The following is a 19,802-nucleotide window of genomic DNA, read 5'->3' on the forward strand; positions in this document are numbered from 1 at the left end:
GCGAGGGCGGGCTCCGCCTGACACACAACCTCCGCCCGCCGACAGCCCCGCGGGCCCCGCCGGCGCGCGACCTGGAGCGCGACCTCGCGCTCAGCCCCGGGCAGCGGCCCCAGCTGACCCGCGCTGGGTCTTCCGCGATCCCACGCTCCCTTGCGCTAAGGACACGTCCGCCGGCTCCGCAGGGCCCTTCTAGGCCACCGCGGCGCCTCTCTATGGTCCGTTGCCGCGTTGCGAGTGGCTGTCATGGCGGCCGGCGTCGAGTTGGCAGGAGTTGCTCACAGAACTGGGGCGAGTCACTGAAGCAGAGGGAGAGGCGGCCCAGCTGGACGGCGGGAAGTCGCGGGGATGAGCCGAGGCCCCGCGGGGGTGACCGTGTGACCGGAGGCGGGCCCCCGGGAAAGGCCCAGGCCGGGCCTCCGCGTTTCTATGCGGAACGGGACGTTGGTGGGAGCCCCCGAAGCCCGCGTTGCCTAGGAACCCCGCCGGGTGTCATCGCATCCTGAGGGTTTAGATTTTGGAGCGAAGGCAGCCGCTCCAGGACGTTCGGCGGCGGGGGTCGTCGGACGGCGCCGGACGCGCTTTCCCGGAGCGGAGCGGATCGGGTGGTTCTCTAACCCGCGGCGATGTCTTCCTGGTTGGGGGGCCTCGGCTCCGGCTTGGGCCAGTCGCTGGGTCAGGTCGGGGGCAGCCTGGCTTCCCTCACGGGCCAGATTTCAAACTTTACGAAGGACATGCTGATGGAGGGCGCGGAGGAAGTGGAAGGTACCAGCTGGGGCGAGGGGAGGGCCTTGTGGGCCCCGGGAGCGTGCGTTCGGTCCCCACCTCCCTCTGTCCGGGACGCGGACGGGCCGCCGGGGAGGTCACCCCGCCCCTTCGCGATCGGCGCTCCCTTCGCCTCCTCCGACCCGGGTTTCCCGGTGGAAAGGCCGCTGGCCTCCGGGAGGAGGTCGGGTTCTCCGCCCCGGACGTGTCGGGATTCCTCCGGGCGGAGCGGCGCTGCTCCTGCGGGGAGTCGTTTTATTTTTGTTTGGTTCGTCCACGCCCACCGCTCGCTTTGTCCTGAACTTGGGGGCGGAACTGATTTTGGATACTTTTCCTTGATCTGACAGTTGTTGTTGTTTTAAATATATTTTATTGATTTTCCACAGAGAGGAAGGGAGAGGGACAGAGAGCAAGAAACATCGATGAGAGAGAAACATCGATCAGCTGCCTTTTGCACACCCCCTTACTGGGGATGTGCCCGCAACCGAGGTACATGCCCCTGACCGGAATCGAACCCGGGACCCTCCAGTCCCCAGGCCGACGCTCTATCCACTGAGCCAAACCAGTCAGGGCTGTTTTTTTTTTTGTTTTTTTTTTAATGATGTGTGTATGACCCACAGTCGCTTTTATTCCCTTTGGTTTATGTAACAATGGCAGTCACTCACGAAGTGCTTGTCCGGTTTGAATATACTGTTAGTGAAACACAGCTGTTTTTCCCGTTCGTTATTTTATATATTTTTTATGTGTGTTTCCGCCCAATCGCCCGGTGGAACAAGGGAGAGAGTCTGTTCTGCGGGGGTATCCTTAGCCACCTTCCCTCGTTTTTTAAGCCCTCGTTTTGGTTTAACTGATGAACAGCGACTCAGAGTTGCGCGTTGTTGGATGGTTACTTACTATTTTGATTTCTTGATACTTCTTTCAACAAGTAGTATTTAGATCAGAAGAGTCCTTTTTTTCTTTTTTAGGACCATCCTAAATGGGTTTATTACAAAGACTGTTTGCGGAGGCGTGGAGAGGGTGGAGAGCAGCCGCCAGGAGCGGGAAGAGGGGTCACGGCCCCCGCGAGGGGCGGGCTCAGAGGGGCTCTGGAGCCCCGACCTGGGTTTGCCTCCAGGCCCAGGACGACAGCAGTTCCTTTGGCAGCTTTACTTTTTGTGCCTCAGTACCCTTAGCACTCTGGGTTGATTTCTAAAATCCTGTTTGGACTGAGCCTTCATGTGTGTTTGGCTGAAGGAAAGTGAGTTTGACAAAAAGACAGTACTTAAATTTAGAATTTTTGTGGGTGCGTTTAGAGGGGAGGAAAATTGGTGCGCTCCCGAAATCCATTTCACTGCGTGGGGTATCCCTGGGGTGGGGCCGGTTGGGAATGGGGGTGAAAGGGATTCTTTGTGTTGGGGAAGGAGAGGGTCAGGGAGGTCAGTCAGAGGCAGGGAAGGGCCCCTGACGCGGGGAGGGACTATTGTATACCGCACAGGGGAAAACTGCTGGCCATTTCTTTGACCCTAAACCAGAAAATATGCCTACCCCAACCTGTATGTCCTGCAGGCTTAAGGTGGAATTAATTTTGTTCTTCCCACCAAATGTGTTCCTATAGCCTCAATCTTACTGGTTTCACCATCCACCAGTCTCCGAGAATAGAAATGTTTGTCGTCTTTGCTTTGCCTCTTTTTCATCTTCCAATTGGTCACTAATCTTGGTCATCCTGAGCCAGAATTGTTACTTTTATCTGTCCTTTCCTTATTACTCCTATTTCTTTAGTTTATACCCCATTATCTTTCCCATCCTGTCATTCATTTCTCCCCGTTCCACTCCATTTTCTATTGAGTTGCCAGTTACTCTTCTAAAACAAATGTGCTTTAAAATCTCTTGACCATGACTTCCTTGATAAAATCCAAACCTCTTAATTTTGGGAGACCAGAAACCTATCTTATCTGGGTTCAACCTACCTTTTCCAGTCTTACCTCTTGTTCCCTCCCGTTCTCTTCCAATTGACAAACATAATGCACATTCACATACACATACACATACACATACACATACACATACACATACGTGCTTGCATCCAGAGCAATGCCACGTGGAACTTTGTGCCTCTGCATGGGAGACAATTTTTCCTGTGTGACCCCGCTCACATGCCAGGGGCTTGGTGGGACTGTTCTCACTCCATGGCAGGTTAGATTGATTGCAGGCGATCTGTGTTCTAGCAGAACTTTGTGAGTCTCTGACCGCACTCACCATGTTGAGTTGTCATTTATCTCTTGGTGCCCAGGGTGAGGACTGTATTTTATTTTTCCTTATGTGGCATCTTCCCTGGTACATAGTGGATGCTCAGTAAAAATTTTGCTCAGTGATTAAAAATCTTCAAAGTTGCTTAGTGCTTTTGTTTTCCTTTGTATTAAAATAGGACTTGCTTAACACCTAATTACTGGTTTTATAAATCATTTAAAGATCAGGTCAGAGTCCAGTTCATTGATTCATGCAACAAGTATTTATTGAGTGTGTATCCTGTGTCAGCGGTGAACAAGATAATAGTTCTCAAATAGTACTGTTGGTATAGCTTGAAAATCATCTGTGTTTACAATATCAGAAAGCTGCTATTCTACCAAGCAAACACTGTACTGATTTATTCAAGGTTAGGAGCTTGGGATATTAAGTCAAACATGGGTTGAAATTCTCCTTCCATATATTAAAAATTGTGGGCTCTTTGGCAAATTATTAAGTATTTAATCTCTAAAAGGCAGAGTTTCCTTATCTGTTAAATAGGGATAATCATATCTATCATGAGGTTGGGAGGATTAAATGATGTCATGAGTATAAAACACTTAGCACTGTGCCTAGAGAATAGTAAGCATTACTAAACAGTAGCTATTGTTTTTGTTTTCCCTGTGTGAGGAATAATTTTTTGTATTACATCGCCCCTTTATTCTTAAAAAGGCCAAGATTTTTTTTGGGTGGGGGAGGGAGGGGTAACTTTGTTTTATCCCTCTTTGAAACAATTGCTGGTCTATAATTACCTTCCTAAACAGATTAGATTATAATTTGTTCTCTTCTGACTAGCAGTTAGACAGTCCTGTCAGAGTTTTAAACAAGATGTATAAACAACCACAGAAGCAACTGCACCTGGTGATTTTCAAAACAAGAAGAGTGGGTTTGTCACTTTTATTGTACGCCACTTGTATTTTCTTCCAATTTAAACTGTAATTCAGAGAACTTATTTTTATAGTATTGAAGTGCTATGAGTAATGAAAAATACTAGTACTTAGGAAAAAACCTAACTGTGCATGATAATTTTCTGGTCGCATGAATGGTGCGTTGCCACTACTGGCCTCTGATTCTTTTCTTACTGGTATATGAAAGTGTGTGAACCTACACTAAGCTATTCCTATTAGACAAATTTTTTTTTTTAAATTTATTTCAAAGAGAGGAAGGGAGAGGGAGCTAGAGATAGAAACGTCAATGATGAGAGAGACTCATCAATCAGTTGCCTCCTGCAAGCCCCCTACTGGGGATCGAGCCCATAACCCAGTCCTGTGCCCTGACAGGGTTCCAACCAAGGATCAAGGCTCAGCCACTGAGCAACACTAGCTTCGCTGAGCTGTTCCTATTGTAAATAAATTGTGTCTATGTTATTTGAAATAAGTGTTCTTGTAGCATATTTTCATTCTTTGTTTCTAGGTCATTAATTATTTGATAGTAGTGGGAGCAGAAGTTAGAAATAAGGCCTTAAAACCCAGTTGCATAAATTTCATCTAAACACAGAGAGATTTCATTTGTAAAACTTAATTTTCCAAACTTTAATGAACACTTCCAAGGAATAAAGGAGGATATCCTAGGGTGTATAAGATAGGCAAAAAGAATGACTTCTCTGACAGTAAAGAACACTTGTAGCAGTAGGAAGTAGTGATAAGATCAAATAATATTTATCTTCTGAATAGATTCTAGGATCAGCATACCATTGTTTAAAGCTCAGTGCAGTATATTTCCCTTACAGAGCCTGTTTATTAGTCTATATGGTGTTGATTGTATATTCAGTATGTGCTGTTTCTTTTATAGCAGAATTACCTAATTCTAGGAGAGAGGAAATTGAAGCCATTCATGCAATCTTAAGATCAGAGGTAAGGAAAATTAAAGACTACTGTTGAACTTAGATTTTTCTTTTTCAAAGTCATGAAAGTTATTCATGCTTTATTTTGGTCCTCTCTTTTTAATACACTGCTTTGCCACTTTTTGTCTCTTGCTCTTTAAGTTTTTTAAAGCATTATCACCTTCCTTTAGATGAAGACTATATATGTTACTGCACTTTGCTGTGTAATATTTCCATCTCTGCTTCTCTATGCTGGGAGTAGGAAAACTGCTAAATATCGAAATAATAATGGTAACAGTTTATTATTGTCAAGGATTTACTGTGTTCTGACTGTGCTAAATTAAATTGCACACTTAAGTGTAATGTTTGTATACAGAAAAATTAATAATATAGGTATAGCAAATTACTTTTATCATCTTTTTCATTACTAGTTAGTGCCTTGTGGTGTCTAACTCTGGACATTATGCATACTTAATAGGGATGAGGAAAACTTGGAAAGGGTTCAAAGGAAAGCCACAGAGAACATGAAAGGATTTAAAGTGAGATCTGTTATAAAGTATGAGACATTCAGTGATTTAGTCCAAAAATAAGAGCATTGAGGGAACACAATCATATTTTAGGAAAAGACATTCTTAGAGGACTGTAACAAGCATGTTTTCCTGTCTGTTAAGCTCATAAAAAGAGAAAATTGAATTTGAAAAAATTTACTTACAGCAAGCATTTTTGAGTTTTGATCGAGATTACCAAGATGAGATTGCAGAATTTGCAAACAGAAGACCTCTCAAGAAGAATTACAGTGATATTTTGCCTCCATAGAAAAGGGCAGGTTGGTGACACGTTAGAGACGTTTTCTGTAATTACTTAGTAAGTAGATGCTTTTGTGACAGGTGAACTTAATTTCTTCTTTTTTGTAAGACTGAGATAGGAAATTGTTCCTGTAGTCCCTAGAGAAACCTTTAGTACAGACCATCCAGAAAAATTATATGGCAGTTGTGTGTAGTAGCATTAATTTTGGTAAATTTACCAGTGTACATTTTGGGGGGAAATAGTAAATAGGGTTAACGATCTTAATGAATGTCTGCTCTGTTACAGAGCTTGAGAAGGGAGATAGAAAGAAACCTTCCATCCCTCTTTGATCTCAGGTCTAATCTCTCGTGTTACCATTGGGCTACATGGCAAATATGATTCTAGTGTTTAGAAATACATATTTTTAGTATGACACATCCCCAAATGAAAACCTACTTCCTCTTTTGGTGCTTATTCAAAGTAATGTGAGCTACTCAAGTACTAGAGGAAAACATACTATTGGGCTTCCCAAGGGCTTTGTTTTCTAAGGTGATTTTAAATGTACATGATTCTTGCCTTATGTCAGCACATAAGCATTTCACACCCTAAATCCTTATGTGACTGTGCAATGAAAGAATAAGGTGAAGATATGATTGAAGCCATCAGGGAACTTACAGTATAAAGTTTTAGTTTAGACAGAGTGCAGTGTGTTTTCCAGAGGAAATTAGACTTCTATACAGATGTTAGTATTTGAAGGTGACTGAATTGGCTGGGTTTCTTTAGTTGCAAGTAACAGCAACCAATCTAAGCAAATTTAACCCTCTATACCAAGAAAAATAGTTATTACATTTGCCATCTGGATCCAATGGGCTTTTTAAATTTTTTAAATATTAAATCATTTTATAAGTAATTTACAGAAGTAAGAATGAAGTCATAGTGAAAAATTTTATTAAATATTTTAATAAGAGCTTATATAGCAAATCCAAAATATTGTTCTATATGTTTCTGGTTTTAAAAACATATACTCAAAATAGGCAATGTTCTTTGAATGCAATTTACTGCTTATTAACTCTTATGCATGAACTGGATTATATCTTATCTTGTAAATACTGATTCTAGATCCACTTATATTTCTAATAGATATTAGCTTATTTATTTAACTTCTATTTCTTTATTTGTGTCACTAAACCCAATACTTTTGAAAACTCTGATGGTTCATGATTTTGCTTGTCATCTTTGCTCTATAATTGCAAAACATTTTTTTTATTTATTTTTATTTTTTTTAAAAATATATTTTATTGATTTTTACAGAGAGGAAGGGAGAGAGATAGAGAGTTAGAAACATCAATGAGAGAGAAACATCAATCAGCTGCCTCCTGCACATCACCTACTGGGGATGTGCCTGCAACCAAGGTACATGCCCTTGACCGGAATCGAACCTGGGACCTTTCAGTCCGCAGGCCCACGATCTATCCACTAAGCCAAACCGGTTTCGGCTGCAAAACATTTTTATTCTTAGATTTATTAATGCCAATTTAAAGGATCAATCCTTTGAATTTTTTTCATCTTTAAGTTATCTGTTTCCTCCCAGTCATCTGCCTTCAGCATTTACCCCTGTATGAACTATATCAAATAAATGTTCAAATGTTCATAATGAAAGAATACTGTCACATATCCATTTAGCACAGTGGGAATGGTTCAAGTTCTTGTCAAAACACATTGTGAAATAAAATATTTTCTTATTGAATGACTAACTTGATGAGAACACTATATTTCCTTTTTATTCTTTTTTTAAATTGTTTTATTGCTTAAAGTATTACAAAGGGTATTACATATGTCTCTTTTTTTGAAAAAATATATTTTGTTGATTTTCCACAGAGAAGAAGGGAGAGGGATAGAGAGTTAGAAACATCGATGAGAGAGAAACATCCATCAGATCAGCTGCCTCCTGCACACCTCCCACTGGGGTTGTGCCCGGGACCAAGGTACATGCCCTTGACTGGAATCGAACCTGGGACCTTTCAGTCCGCATGCTGACGCTCTATCCACTGAGCCAAACCAGTCAGGGCTCCTTTTTATTCTTAGGGATATATTGTTGAGTCATCAGTTCTTGAGTTTGAGAAAATTTACTGAGGATATTGTTATTTGAAGATTTGTCTGAGATTTTGCTTCTATACTCAGTTTCACCATAACTCTTAGACTCTAGAATGCTTTTTTCTATCTCTTTGCATCAATCTTCTTAGTTGTGTAATAATTGTTTAAATTTTTTGTTTTCTTCTCTTTGTTAAAAAATGAAAATTCTGAATTTTCAACTGTGTCCAATGAAAGCAAAAAAAAAAAAAAAAAAAAGCTACAAAGATGAGATCGCCAGATAGTTTTTATCTTTTTAAAAAGATGATGCAATACATTGGGCAACACAGTCAGAAAACTGGTTAGTTCATTATTGCATCATTCTTTTAGAAGATTCCACCAGTCTTTCATTTTCTTATTATTTAATTAGTTTTTAGCATAGTGGGAATAATTGATGAATAATGACAAAATAATTCTTAGGATGATAAAATAGCAAAATGTTTCAAGATATGGAAAACAAGATCATTATAATCCCATGATTGTTCTTAGACTTATAAAAGGGCCCAATGTATCCTGTGGTACTTTCAAGATAGAATGAATTTTATGCTGTTAAATAAATGTATTTTCTCTTTGTTTATTGGAAGATCTCTAAAAAAAGAAGAAAAGTCATGAAGATCAGTTATTTATTTATTTATTTTTTCAATCCTCACCTGAGCATATTTTTTCCTTTGATTTCTAGACAGAGTGGAAGGGAGGGAGGGAGGGGGAGAGAGAGACAGAGAAGCATTGATGTGAGAGAGACACATCGATCGGTTGTCTCCTGCAGGCGTCCTGACCAGGCTAGGGAAGCTACAACCAAGGTGTGTGCCAGCAGTTGAACCTGTGACACTTGGGTCAGTGGGCCAACGCTCTATAACCACTGAGAAAACCAGCAGGGCATGAGCCTCAATCTTTTTTGATAGTTAGGACTACTCAAACAGGAAACTCATAGGCTAAAATTGGTCCAGTAGACCTTGATGGTATAACAAGGATTAAGCAGAATGGAATAATTTCAGAATAAGAGTATCATGGATTCCAGAGGCAGAAATTGGAGCCAGTCTTTGAGAAGGATCTGCAACCAGAACTGGAGCCCTCAGGAATCTCTCTCTGTCTAGCTCCTCTCTTCTTTTTTGTGTTTATTCTTTTCTCCTTTCAGACTAGCCCCCTCGGCTTCATATTCCACATAATAGAAATAGCCCATGACAGTTCCTGGTGTGTTATGGGTCAGCACATGAAGTCTGTCCTTCATGTGCTTTATTAACCTTTCTGATTCACACAGCTAGGGAGATGAGGAGAGGCAGCCAATTAGATATTGGCCAAATTTAGAGTTTTTGAGTTATACTTATTCAGCAGAGTTACAGGTAGTCGTATGTATTGTTTGTGAAAAAGCCTAGAGTGGATTTTTATGACTAGGCTTTGACTTCACTATATTGTATTGCTTCAGTTATGTGTGGTGTTTTTCATGTTAACAGAAAATCATGTAAGAGCAGCCAATAGAATAGAAAGTGGTTGTGTGACCATTAGTCCTGTTTCTTATTAATATTTCTTCAACATAACCAAGGCCTGGTTAGATTTCTGGAGATAGTCTCCCAAACTAGGATTTGTGTATATTCTAATTTTTCCATTAATTTACTCCACTGATTGTTCTCTAGGAATTCACATAATCTCCCTGGATCATAATTTTCACATCTGTCAATATAAGAAACTAGAGGCCCGGTGCATGAATTCATGCATGGGTGGGGTCCTGCCGGAGAAGGGGCCAGCCCCTGGTTGAACTCCTGGTCGAACTGCTGGTTGAGGGGACAATTTGCATATTTGCCTTTTATTATATAGGATTCCTCGAATATAAGAAGAGAACAGATGACATCCTCAAAGTGAAAAAGTCTTTGCCTCCTAGCAGCAGCTTTCTTTTCCACCATCAGGCTCCTCAGACTCAGTTATTATTGTTAAACTGTGTTTGTAGATATATTAGTAGAAGTCTTAGTAAATTATTATCTGTAATAATTTGTAAATTCCTTTTTGCAGAAAGTTTTAGGGTTCATTTCTCTTGCTCCATTATGTACTTATTCATTCAGATTTCAGAGAATGATAACAGGTCAAGATTTAATATTTAGGTATATAAAATTTAATATTTTTGTACATGTCAATATCTTAAAATAAAGGACTGTGATATCTAGATTCATTGAATTATACTTAGAATATTTTGTATAATTCAAACTGTAGTTTTTCAAACCAAGTAGTTTTTACATTCGATTTTTAGAGGTGCCCCTGGGATTTAGGCAGACAAGTGATGTAAGGCTTTGGCCTCCTGTCTGTACTTCAGCCAGAAGTCTTTTTAAAAAATATTTCTTTAAGAAAGTTCTTCTGTTTGGAGAGAAAACAAAAGTTTAAGTATGTAATCTAGTTCATTCATTTACCAGACATTTACTGCCTATTATATGCTAGATACTCTGTATAAAAAGATGGGGTAAACATTGATCAGTGGTTTGGTTTTAGCAGAAAATCAAACTGAGAAAGATTTATTTATTTATTTATTTATTTATTTTTAAAAATATATTTTATTGATTTTTTACAGAGAGGAAGGGAAAGGGATAGAGAGTTAGAAACATTGATCAGCTGCCTCCTGCACACTCCCTATTGGGGATGTGCCTGCAACCAAGGTACATGCCCTTGACTGGAATCGAACCTGGGACCCTTGAGTCCGCAGGCTGACGCTCTATCCACTGAGCCAAACCGGTTAGGGCAGAAAGATTTATTTTTTAATTTTGCTTTAGAATTATGCATAATCTCTATAAACATGCTTATTGCACTAGTAGCTTTAATGAAACGCGTATTTTAAAGACCAGAATTCTGTCACATCTATTTTTTACATCTTTTTTTTTTGTATAAAGCATTGTTTTCATAATGCCGTGAAATAACTATTACTAACGTTTTACTTTTTAGTCACTTTGTTAAAATACTTTTTTCTTTGCTTCTAGAATGAAAGACTAAAGAAACTTTGTTCTGATCTAGAAGAAAAGCATGAAGCTTCTGAGCTTCAAATAAAGCACCAATCTACCAGTTACCGAAATGAGCTGCAACAGAAAGAGGTAAAGGTTATTACAGTTACTTCATACTTCACTGAACAGTATCTAGGAAGTTTTCAAGAATTGTAAGATAAATCGAGCTATATTTAGATCCTTAAAAATATGGAAAGGGTGTTGAAGTTAATAATTACCAACTCAGTTTGTTATCATTAATTTAACAAGAACTCTGTAAGCTTTTTTATTATGTTTATGTTACATAAACTAACCTTTGTGGAGTTTAATTTCTGCTTTCCCAAAGAAGAAAAGTCCTATCTATAAAAATAAAAGCATAATATGCTAATTAGACCAGACGTCCTTCCTAACGAAGCCGGGGCTTCGGCTGGGAGGGAAGCCGGGTCCTGGGTGCCAGAGAGAAGCTGGTGCCGGCAGCCAGAGGAAGGAAGGCCTACTCTTGCACTAATTTTATGCGTAGGGCCTCTGGTATAAAATATCTTTAGGCACCTGTTGCTTAGAATTTCTCATTTTATGAAACCTAATTTCTTATCTCTCTACCTGAAATTGTTTGAAATCTGTGATCATTGCTAATTTTAACTACAAGTGTTAATATATGTTGGCATTTACTTGATTTTTCCATGGAAAAACAGAATATTAAGTATTTCATAGTTGACTTATACTGTCATATAAATTTTTTCTCCTTTAGTTTGACAGAAATAGGTATTTTGGAATTAGCTTTTCTTTGCAGTTCTGGTAATAAATATTATACAATATAACCAGTGTTATCATGAATCCTTAAAATATAGACTATGTCTCTATGTTTCATTCTGTTGTTGAATTCTCTTTAGTGTTCAGTACATAACTAGAATTCAGTTAACACTTCTATTGAATAGAACCATGTCTTGGTTAATTATCCAGATCACTTGGGTATTCTTCATTTTGTTGATAAAATGTTCATTTCTACCATAAATTCATATTTGGGTTTTTTAAATTTAGATGCACTGATTTTTAGTTCTTTTAGTGACGTATTAAGATGAAAAATTAAAGCAAACCATCTTAAAAGTAAATACACACATTTAAAGAAGAGCTTAATTTCCAGTCTGTTGGGAATTTATTTCATAAAGTATAATAGAATGAATTACTACAAAAATGAATATAAAAACGCATAACTACAAGTTCAAATTAAAAACCCACCTTATTTTAAAAGGCTCAACAGATATAAAATTATTCTGTCAAATTGGTTTAAAAGACTAAGCCTTTTGAATTTCTGTACTTTTCATGGACAGGTAGCAAACATTCATGGCATCAGTCCACACATCACGCTTTGAGTAGCACTGACTTACAGATATTACAATAGAGCAATAGTTCACATCCAGGGGTTTATAGCTGAATCATAAGCGACACTTAAAAAATACACCAGCTCATGTTTTCCAGGAGATTCTGGGTTAGCATACTGGGAAGAGGCCCTGCTATTGGTATTTTTTGAAAACTTCATAGGTGGTTTCATTGAAAATACCACTGTGGAAAACTTTGGCATTTTATATTCTACTTAACTATTGATATTAGACCCCCAAATTAAGAATTCAAGTTTAGAAATGCCTTTGTTATTATTAGAGTTTACACTTTTTAACTCTACAACTTGATATAAATGTCTCTTGTATAATGAGAACTTTCTTTGTATTGTAGCTACATTTGAAAAAAATTGTGCATTTTAGTACTCTTTACCAGAATGAAAGATAATATATGAATATACTTTAGCAGAATCTATTTGTTGTCCTCACTGTGATGTTCATATTCCTTAAAGATGCAATTTGCCTCATACTGTGTATAGAAAAATGAATGAAATCTGTGCACTACTATTAGAACCTCAATTAGAGAAGGAACTCCGATGTGCAAAACCTGTTTGCTGTGACATTTGACATAGTTGTGTTTGGTGTTTGTCTAGTTGGTTGAGGTTACCCATGTAGAAATGCTGTATTACTTGGTGGCTTGTCTTTTCAAGTATCCAGTTTTCCTCGTTGCGGAAGGGTGTCTTCTGGACTAGCTTGAATATTTTAGGAAGCTTATTTCAGAGCTCTCTAGCTTCTATGTTTTGTCTCAGGTGCATGTGGCATTATGGTTAAGTCCTGTGTTCATAATTTCTTTTGGACAATGACTTATCAATACTCTGCTCAGGGTTTTAGAATCTTTAGTATGTTTTCTCCCTGAGTAGAGTCAAATTTTCATTAGCCCCTCTTTGCCAAGACTAAAGCCAAGCCTTCTGTCAATGCATGAGCCAGTAACTATAGTCTCACTGTGTTATCATATCTGAGAAGACTGGATTAATAAATCAAAGCATTCTCCCAATAGCATTATACAGACCACAACAAAGTTATTCCTGATTCATGGTGCATTTTAAGCCTAAATCCAGCCATAATCAGTTACATAAGAGTCTTCCAACAAATGTTCTCAAGAAACTTTCCAATGCATAGGCTAACACAGCTTTTACTTCCTCATCATTTGAGGTTTGATAATCACAAACAAAACTCTGAGGAATAGTCTATCCTACCTGATACATAGAAGCTAGTAAATCCATGTTTAACTGAGAAATCCCATTGCTTTAGTTACCATCTGAGTGAAACATTATCTATGCTTTAACTATGGTAATTATATTTGCTTTTAAATAAAAATGTATGGTTGAGATGTTATAGAAAACTTAGATTAAGTTGATAGCATACAATCATTGGATATTGTTAAATTATTATGACTTTTAATTTTATGAATCTAGAACAGCGGTTCTCAACCTGTGGGTCGCAACCCCTTTGGGGGTCGAACGACCCTTTCACAGGGGTCGCCTAAGACCATCGGAAAACACACATATAATCACATATTGTTTTTGTGATTAATCACTATGCTTTAATTATGTTCAATTTGTAACAATGAAATTGGGGGTCACCACAACCTGAGGAACTGTATTAAAGGGTCACGGCATTAGGAAGGTTGAGAACCACTGATCTAGAATATGGTTATTTTAAAGTACCTTCTCTGAAATATGGATTATAAATATATAGGTGGAAATCAGCCATCTTAAAGCAAGACAGATTGCACTACAGGATCAATTGCTAAAGCTGCAGTCTGCTGCTCAGTCTGTAAATTCAGGAGCTGGCAGTGTGCCCACAACCACTGCATCATCATCATCATTCAATTATGGTATCAGCCATCATGCTGCAGCTTTCCACGATGATGACATGGACTTTGGTGATGTAATTTCATCACAACAAGAAATAAACAGATTGTCAAATGAAATTTCAAGGCTTGAATCTGAAGTTGCACATTGGAGGCATATTGCTCAGGTAGGTAAACTTTTCATGAATTTTTAGAAACTTGGAGTGGGTGAAAATACGGGTGCTATGTGTAGAGATTTCATTATCAGAACTATGGACTAGAAAATCGAAACTTGCATTCTAATTCTGCCAATAACTTTCTAAGTGATTGTAATCAGATCATCTTTCTCTCTCAGCCTCAGTTTCCCCTTCTGCACAATATTGGGAAGAAATTTTCAAAATAAAAGTGGAGTTGCTGTGGTTGAACCAGCACGTTTTTCCCTGGAGTTCCTAAGGCTTTGCTGCTGGAAATCAGGGCTCCAAGGCACGAGATTTGAAACTACTTGCTTAGATATTGTTTGAGGTTTCTGTTTGCATTAATTACATGTAAAATGAAAATCTGAGAATTGGTATTATAAATTTTAATAACTATTTTGACCCTAGCCAGCTTGGCCCAGTGGATAGAGCATCAGCCTGCGGACTGAAGGGTCCCAGGTTCGATTCCGGCCAAGGGCACATGCCTGGGTTGCGGGCTCAATCCCCAGCTGGGGATATTGCAGGAGGCAGCCGATCAATGGTTTTCTCTCATTGATGTTTCTATCTCTCTCTCCTTCTCCCTTCCTCTCTGAAATCAATAAAGAAATATATTTTTTAAAAAATTAAAAACTATTTTGTGTTGTTTCTCATGCATTAGAAATTAAATACTTGCTATTTTGGGCTGTAAACTTTCTTCCAGGGAATGCTTTTTTGTCTTATATATCAGATTTTATATGTACTGCTAAGGCTGTCAATAGATATGAGATTCAGAATATACTGGGACAGAAAAAATACACTGGCACATTGTTCATATGGGTTTAATTCATGAGTGTATAGAAAAATGAAGTATTTTCTGTCTTTTTGTGAGTGTAATCTAATTATGTAAAGGAGAAATCCTCCCAATTAAAATTATTTCCGGCTTCCCAAGTTGCTAGACATTTCTAATATTCAAAGTAAATCTGGAGAGAATGATCTGTCTGTCCATCTTATGTGTGGTAGTAGTTCTTAAACTTTGTACATGTAAGAATAACCTGGGGAACTTGATAATATTGTCGATTCCCTGTCCTCCCTTAAGAGATTAAGATTTTGTAGCCTATTTTGAGGTGTTGAAAACTGCATTCAAAAAATAAATCATAAGGTGATTCTGGTAATATGAGTAAAACAGTTTAAGAAACATTGCTTAGGGTAAGATTTCATAAGGAAGAGATGGATTTTTTGTATGTTTACTTAAGCATTCCTTGAATGCCTACTATATGACAGACCTGTACTGGGATATAAAGGTGAAAAAGGCATAATTGGGACCTTTCAGGGAACTTAATTTTCTAGCAAGGCATAATAAAAGTTAATATTTGTATTATACTTTACAAGATGTTTCCATATATACTATCCCAATATATGTTATATGATCCTATATAATAAAAGCCTAGTATGCTGTGTCCAGTCATCCAGTTGGCCATTCAACCAATCAAAGCGTAATATGCTAATGATATGCTAAGGTCGCTCAACTATATGATGTGCACTGAACACCAGGGGGCAGTCGACTGGTCAACCAGTCGCTATGAGGTGCACTGACCACCAGGGGGCAGACGCTCTGACCGGTAGGTTAACTTGCTGCTGGGGTCCAGCCGATTGGGACTGAGCTAGATGGGCCGGACACGCCCTGGAGTCCTCCTGTGGTCCCTCCCTGGCTCGCCAACCTCCCACGTCCCTCCCTGGCCCTGATGGTGCACTGGTGGGGTCCTTTGGCCTGGCCTGCACCCTCTCGCAATCTGGGACCCCTCGGGGGATGTCGGAGAGCTGGTTTTGGCCCAACGGTGGAACGACTGTTTGCTATAATATGCACTGACCAGCAAGAGGCAGACACTCAATGCAGGAGCTACCCCTGATGGTCAGTGCACTCCCACAGGGGGAGCACTGCTCAGCCAGAAGCCGGGCTCATGGCTGGCGAGTGCAGCGGTGGTGGCAGGAGCCTCTCCCACCTCCAAGGCAGTGCTAAGGATGTTCGACTGATGGCTTAGGCCCCTGTGGGGAGCGAGCCTAAGCAATCGGTTGGACATCCCCTGAGGGCTCCCAGACTACGAGAGGGCACAGGCTGGGCTGAGGGATCCCCCACCCCCACCAGTGCACGAATTTCATGCACCAGACCTTTAATCCTTAATAGGTATGTGAGTATTTATGTTTTACAGATGAGCAAAGTAAAAGTTTAAGTAATATACCCACTGTCACAGTGATTAAGTTGTGATTCAAATACATTATCTTTCTACTCCAATCCTAAGTTCTATTATACTGTGTTCCTTCTTAAAAAAAAAAAAAAAATTGATTTTTAGAGAGGGAGGAAGGGGGAGAGAGAGAGACATTGATCAGCTGCTTCCTGCACACTCCCTACCAGGGATTGAGCCCACAACCTGGGTATTTGCCCTGACTAAGAATCGAACCGGCAACCTTTCGGTGCACAGGATGACACCAACCAACTGAGCCACACCAGCCAGGGGCTCTGTGTTCACTATTTTATCCAGAGAGCAACTTTTGGTTCCTTAACACACTCTATAGTAAATGTCAATAGAGGTAAATGAACAAGCTTTGAATAAGAAGAATCCAAAAGTGATTTTATTTACTTGTCAAACCAAAGGTTATTCTATACTGGAGTAGAAGTCTTCTGGATGAAAACCTTTTATTTTATTTATTTATTTTTTAAAATATTTTTATTGTTATTATTAGCGTTCATTTTAGAAATTACCTTTTAGGACACTGATATAAAGTTGGACAAACTTCTAAAGAATGAGTAAATGACTAGCTCTGCTCATCTGCCAGAAATTTGCATTGGTTTTGCAAAAATAGAAGGGTCCTTTTGCCTTTGTGGTAAAAAGTTATACAGAGACTTTTTAATACACATTTTGTTAAATAAGTAGAATATTCTGTGGTGTTTTTCTTATTTTGTGAAACTGTTGTCTCCCCTATTAGTTAACATACTTGTGAAGGTATCTTTTTACTTATTGTGTATTACTCACTATTGGACTAGGTTTCTTAACAGATGCTTGGCATTTTAAAATCAGAATTTGTCTTGGAAATGCCCCATTTTTTAAAAGTATCTTTTAATAAAGTTAGTCTGTGACTTTCTTTTTTATAAGAATATCAATATAATTTTCGAAATCTGTTTTTCTGATCTAGATTTCTAAAGCTCAAGGATCAAACAGCTCTGATCAAAGTGAAATTTGCAAACTGCAAAATATCATTAAGGTAAGGCAGATTGTTGGAACAGTGGCTATTATACATTTAAAATTTGCTTATGAAAATCATAAGCCTAAATTAATAAAAGATGTAAAAGTAACTACAGATTAGGGTATTTATTTCTTTTTACCATTTTATATCTTTTTTAGTCTTTATGACAAGTTAAGGTATATCTCTCCAAAGTCATTTGTTTTGAACATTTATTTATTAGGTAGTTTATATTCTGTGTCTCTGTTTTCTATTGTATTTCATAAAATGGTCTTTATTAAAATAGAATTCTAAGGTTGCTGAAGTTTCAAGGTTTAGGGTTAAAGGATATTGATAAAATAAAATGCTAATGTTATTCATTACAAATAATTATTTTCTCTTAATGATAGAATTTTGCTAGTTTGATCAGTTTTGGGTTTTATTATTATTACGGTACTAGTATGGTGGGTTCCTCAGTCAAACCTGTGTTTGAATCCAGGCTCTACTATTGCAAGCTGTGCTTCTCTGGGCAACTTCTGTTTTGTTATCAGTAAAGTAGATGTCATCATAATACCTCGTTTGTAGAATTATTTTGAAGTATAAATGTAAAGCTCCTTGCCTAGTACTGGCACATAAGTACATAAGAATAAAGTATACATTCACTTGTCTTCTCAGAAAATAGAAGCTAATTTATAGATTAGGATTCTTCATTACAAGCAGCAAAACTCATCTCTGGCTAAGTAAAGCAAAAGAGGATTGATTGATTGATTGATTGGATTGCTTGATTGGAAGGACCCTGGGTTGTTTGTTCATGGGACTGAAGGAAGAGTTGAGCATTTTGGCCTCAGAAAAGACAGGAATGGAAACAGCATCGAGGATCTAAGTAGTGGGACACAGTGGACAGACAATTCAGGGTGCAGCTATCATTATACTTCTGGTTTAAGCAATTTCCCTCTTTGAGGGACTCAGCCCAAGATCTAGTTTCCTAGCAGAGAGAGTGGTGGTCTCAACTTGGGTAGCAAGTCAACTTGGTTGACCGTTTGGGAGTCCCAGCAAGACTGGAAGGAAAAACTGAGCAGGAGGATGGAGTAATAGGACAGTAGTCACACATTAGCTAGAAGTTTGACACTGATATTGGTGGAATGTCATTAGCAGAAGTTCATGGTCACGGATGCTAAGGAAAAAAGATACTTTGCTCACTTTTTGTTTCAGTTTTTTCTTATTGGTATTCCCTCATTAAAAGTAGAAAAACTGTTTTTAAGGCTCAAGAGAGGAAAGGGTGGCTGGAGTCTCAGAATTGTCCAAATGTTGGGCCTGTGTTTACATTTTTTTCAGCTTTAGCACTTTCGGAGAATTATTTTTAATAATACAGACTTTTGGGCAAAAATGAAATAGCTTAGATAAGTTCATTGATTATTAAAGTGGTTAACTTTGTTTTTATTTTTTAAGGAACTTAAACAGAACCGAAGTCAGGAAATTGATGATCATCAGCATGAAATGTCAGTATTACAGAATGCACATCAACAAAAATTGGCAGAAATAACTCGTCGGCATCGAGAAGAGTTAAGTGAATATGAAGAACGAATTGAAGAATTGGAAAATCTGTTACAACAAGGTTATTAATTTCATTAATGTAACATATTAGCTGGCATAATTAAATGACAAGCTTAGCACTGTAAGATCAGGATACTAATGTAAAGTTGGACAAAGTCCTAAAGAATGAGTAAATGACTAATTCTGCTCATCTGCCAGAAATTTGCACTGGCACTCCTATTGTCATGGTTCTGCAAAAATGGAAAGGCCCTTTGCCTTTGTGGCAAAAGTTATAATACGGAGACTCTTGCATTGTTTGGTATATTTCACTTTCAAATTCAGATACATAGACTTTTTAGTATTTGACTCAAATAATATCTTTCCTCAACTATTTTTTATTTATTTATTTATTTCCTCAACTATTTTTAAATGCTTTGCTTATTGTAGTTACTTAACTTCTTTTAGACTAGATTTCTTTAGAACATTTTTAGATTTACAACAAAATTGAGAAGAAGGTACAGAGATTTCCCTTATAGTCTCTGCCTCCACTCCTACCCCCACCCCCATTTATATTCTCTACTATCAACTTCACTCAGAAGGATGACACTTTTTTTTTTTTTTTTACCAAGGATAAAACTACATTGACACATCATAATTGCCCAAAATCCGTAGTTTACTTTAGGGTTCATTCTTGGTGGTGTACATTCTATGGATTTGGACAAATGTATAATGACACGTATCCATCATTGTAATGTCATACAAAGTATTTTCACTGCCCTAAAAATCTGCCTATTCATCCTTCTCTTTATCCCCTGCAATTGATCTCTTTATTGCCACCATAGTTTTGTCTATTCCAGAATTGTTATTACAGTTGGAATCGGATAGCCTTTCAGATTGTCTTCTTTCACTTAGTAATATACTTTTAAGTTTCCTCCATGTTTTTCATGGCTTGATAACTCATTTCTTTTTAGCACT

General features: G+C 38.4%; 1 protein-coding gene across 1 annotated transcript in view; it reads left to right on the forward strand.

The window, feature by feature from the left end:
- The first annotated feature begins 204 nt into the window (after positions 1-204).
- TRIP11 (thyroid hormone receptor interactor 11) overlaps positions 205-19,802 on the forward strand; it is a 62,180-nt gene continuing 42,582 nt past the window's right edge. Inside the window, exons 1-6 of the mRNA XM_081097397.1 lie at positions 205-762; positions 4,816-4,877; positions 10,720-10,830; positions 13,812-14,093; positions 17,268-17,336; positions 18,744-18,909. Coding sequence (XP_080953523.1) covers positions 624-762; positions 4,816-4,877; positions 10,720-10,830; positions 13,812-14,093; positions 17,268-17,336; positions 18,744-18,909 — 829 coding nt within the window. The 5' untranslated portion in view covers positions 205-623. The remainder of the gene's footprint in view (positions 763-4,815; positions 4,878-10,719; positions 10,831-13,811; positions 14,094-17,267; positions 17,337-18,743; positions 18,910-19,802) is intronic.

This window comes from Myotis nattereri (assembly GCF_964212035.1).
Source record: "Myotis nattereri genome assembly, chromosome: 1".
In the NCBI taxonomy this organism is placed as follows: Eukaryota; Metazoa; Chordata; class Mammalia; order Chiroptera; family Vespertilionidae; genus Myotis; species Myotis nattereri.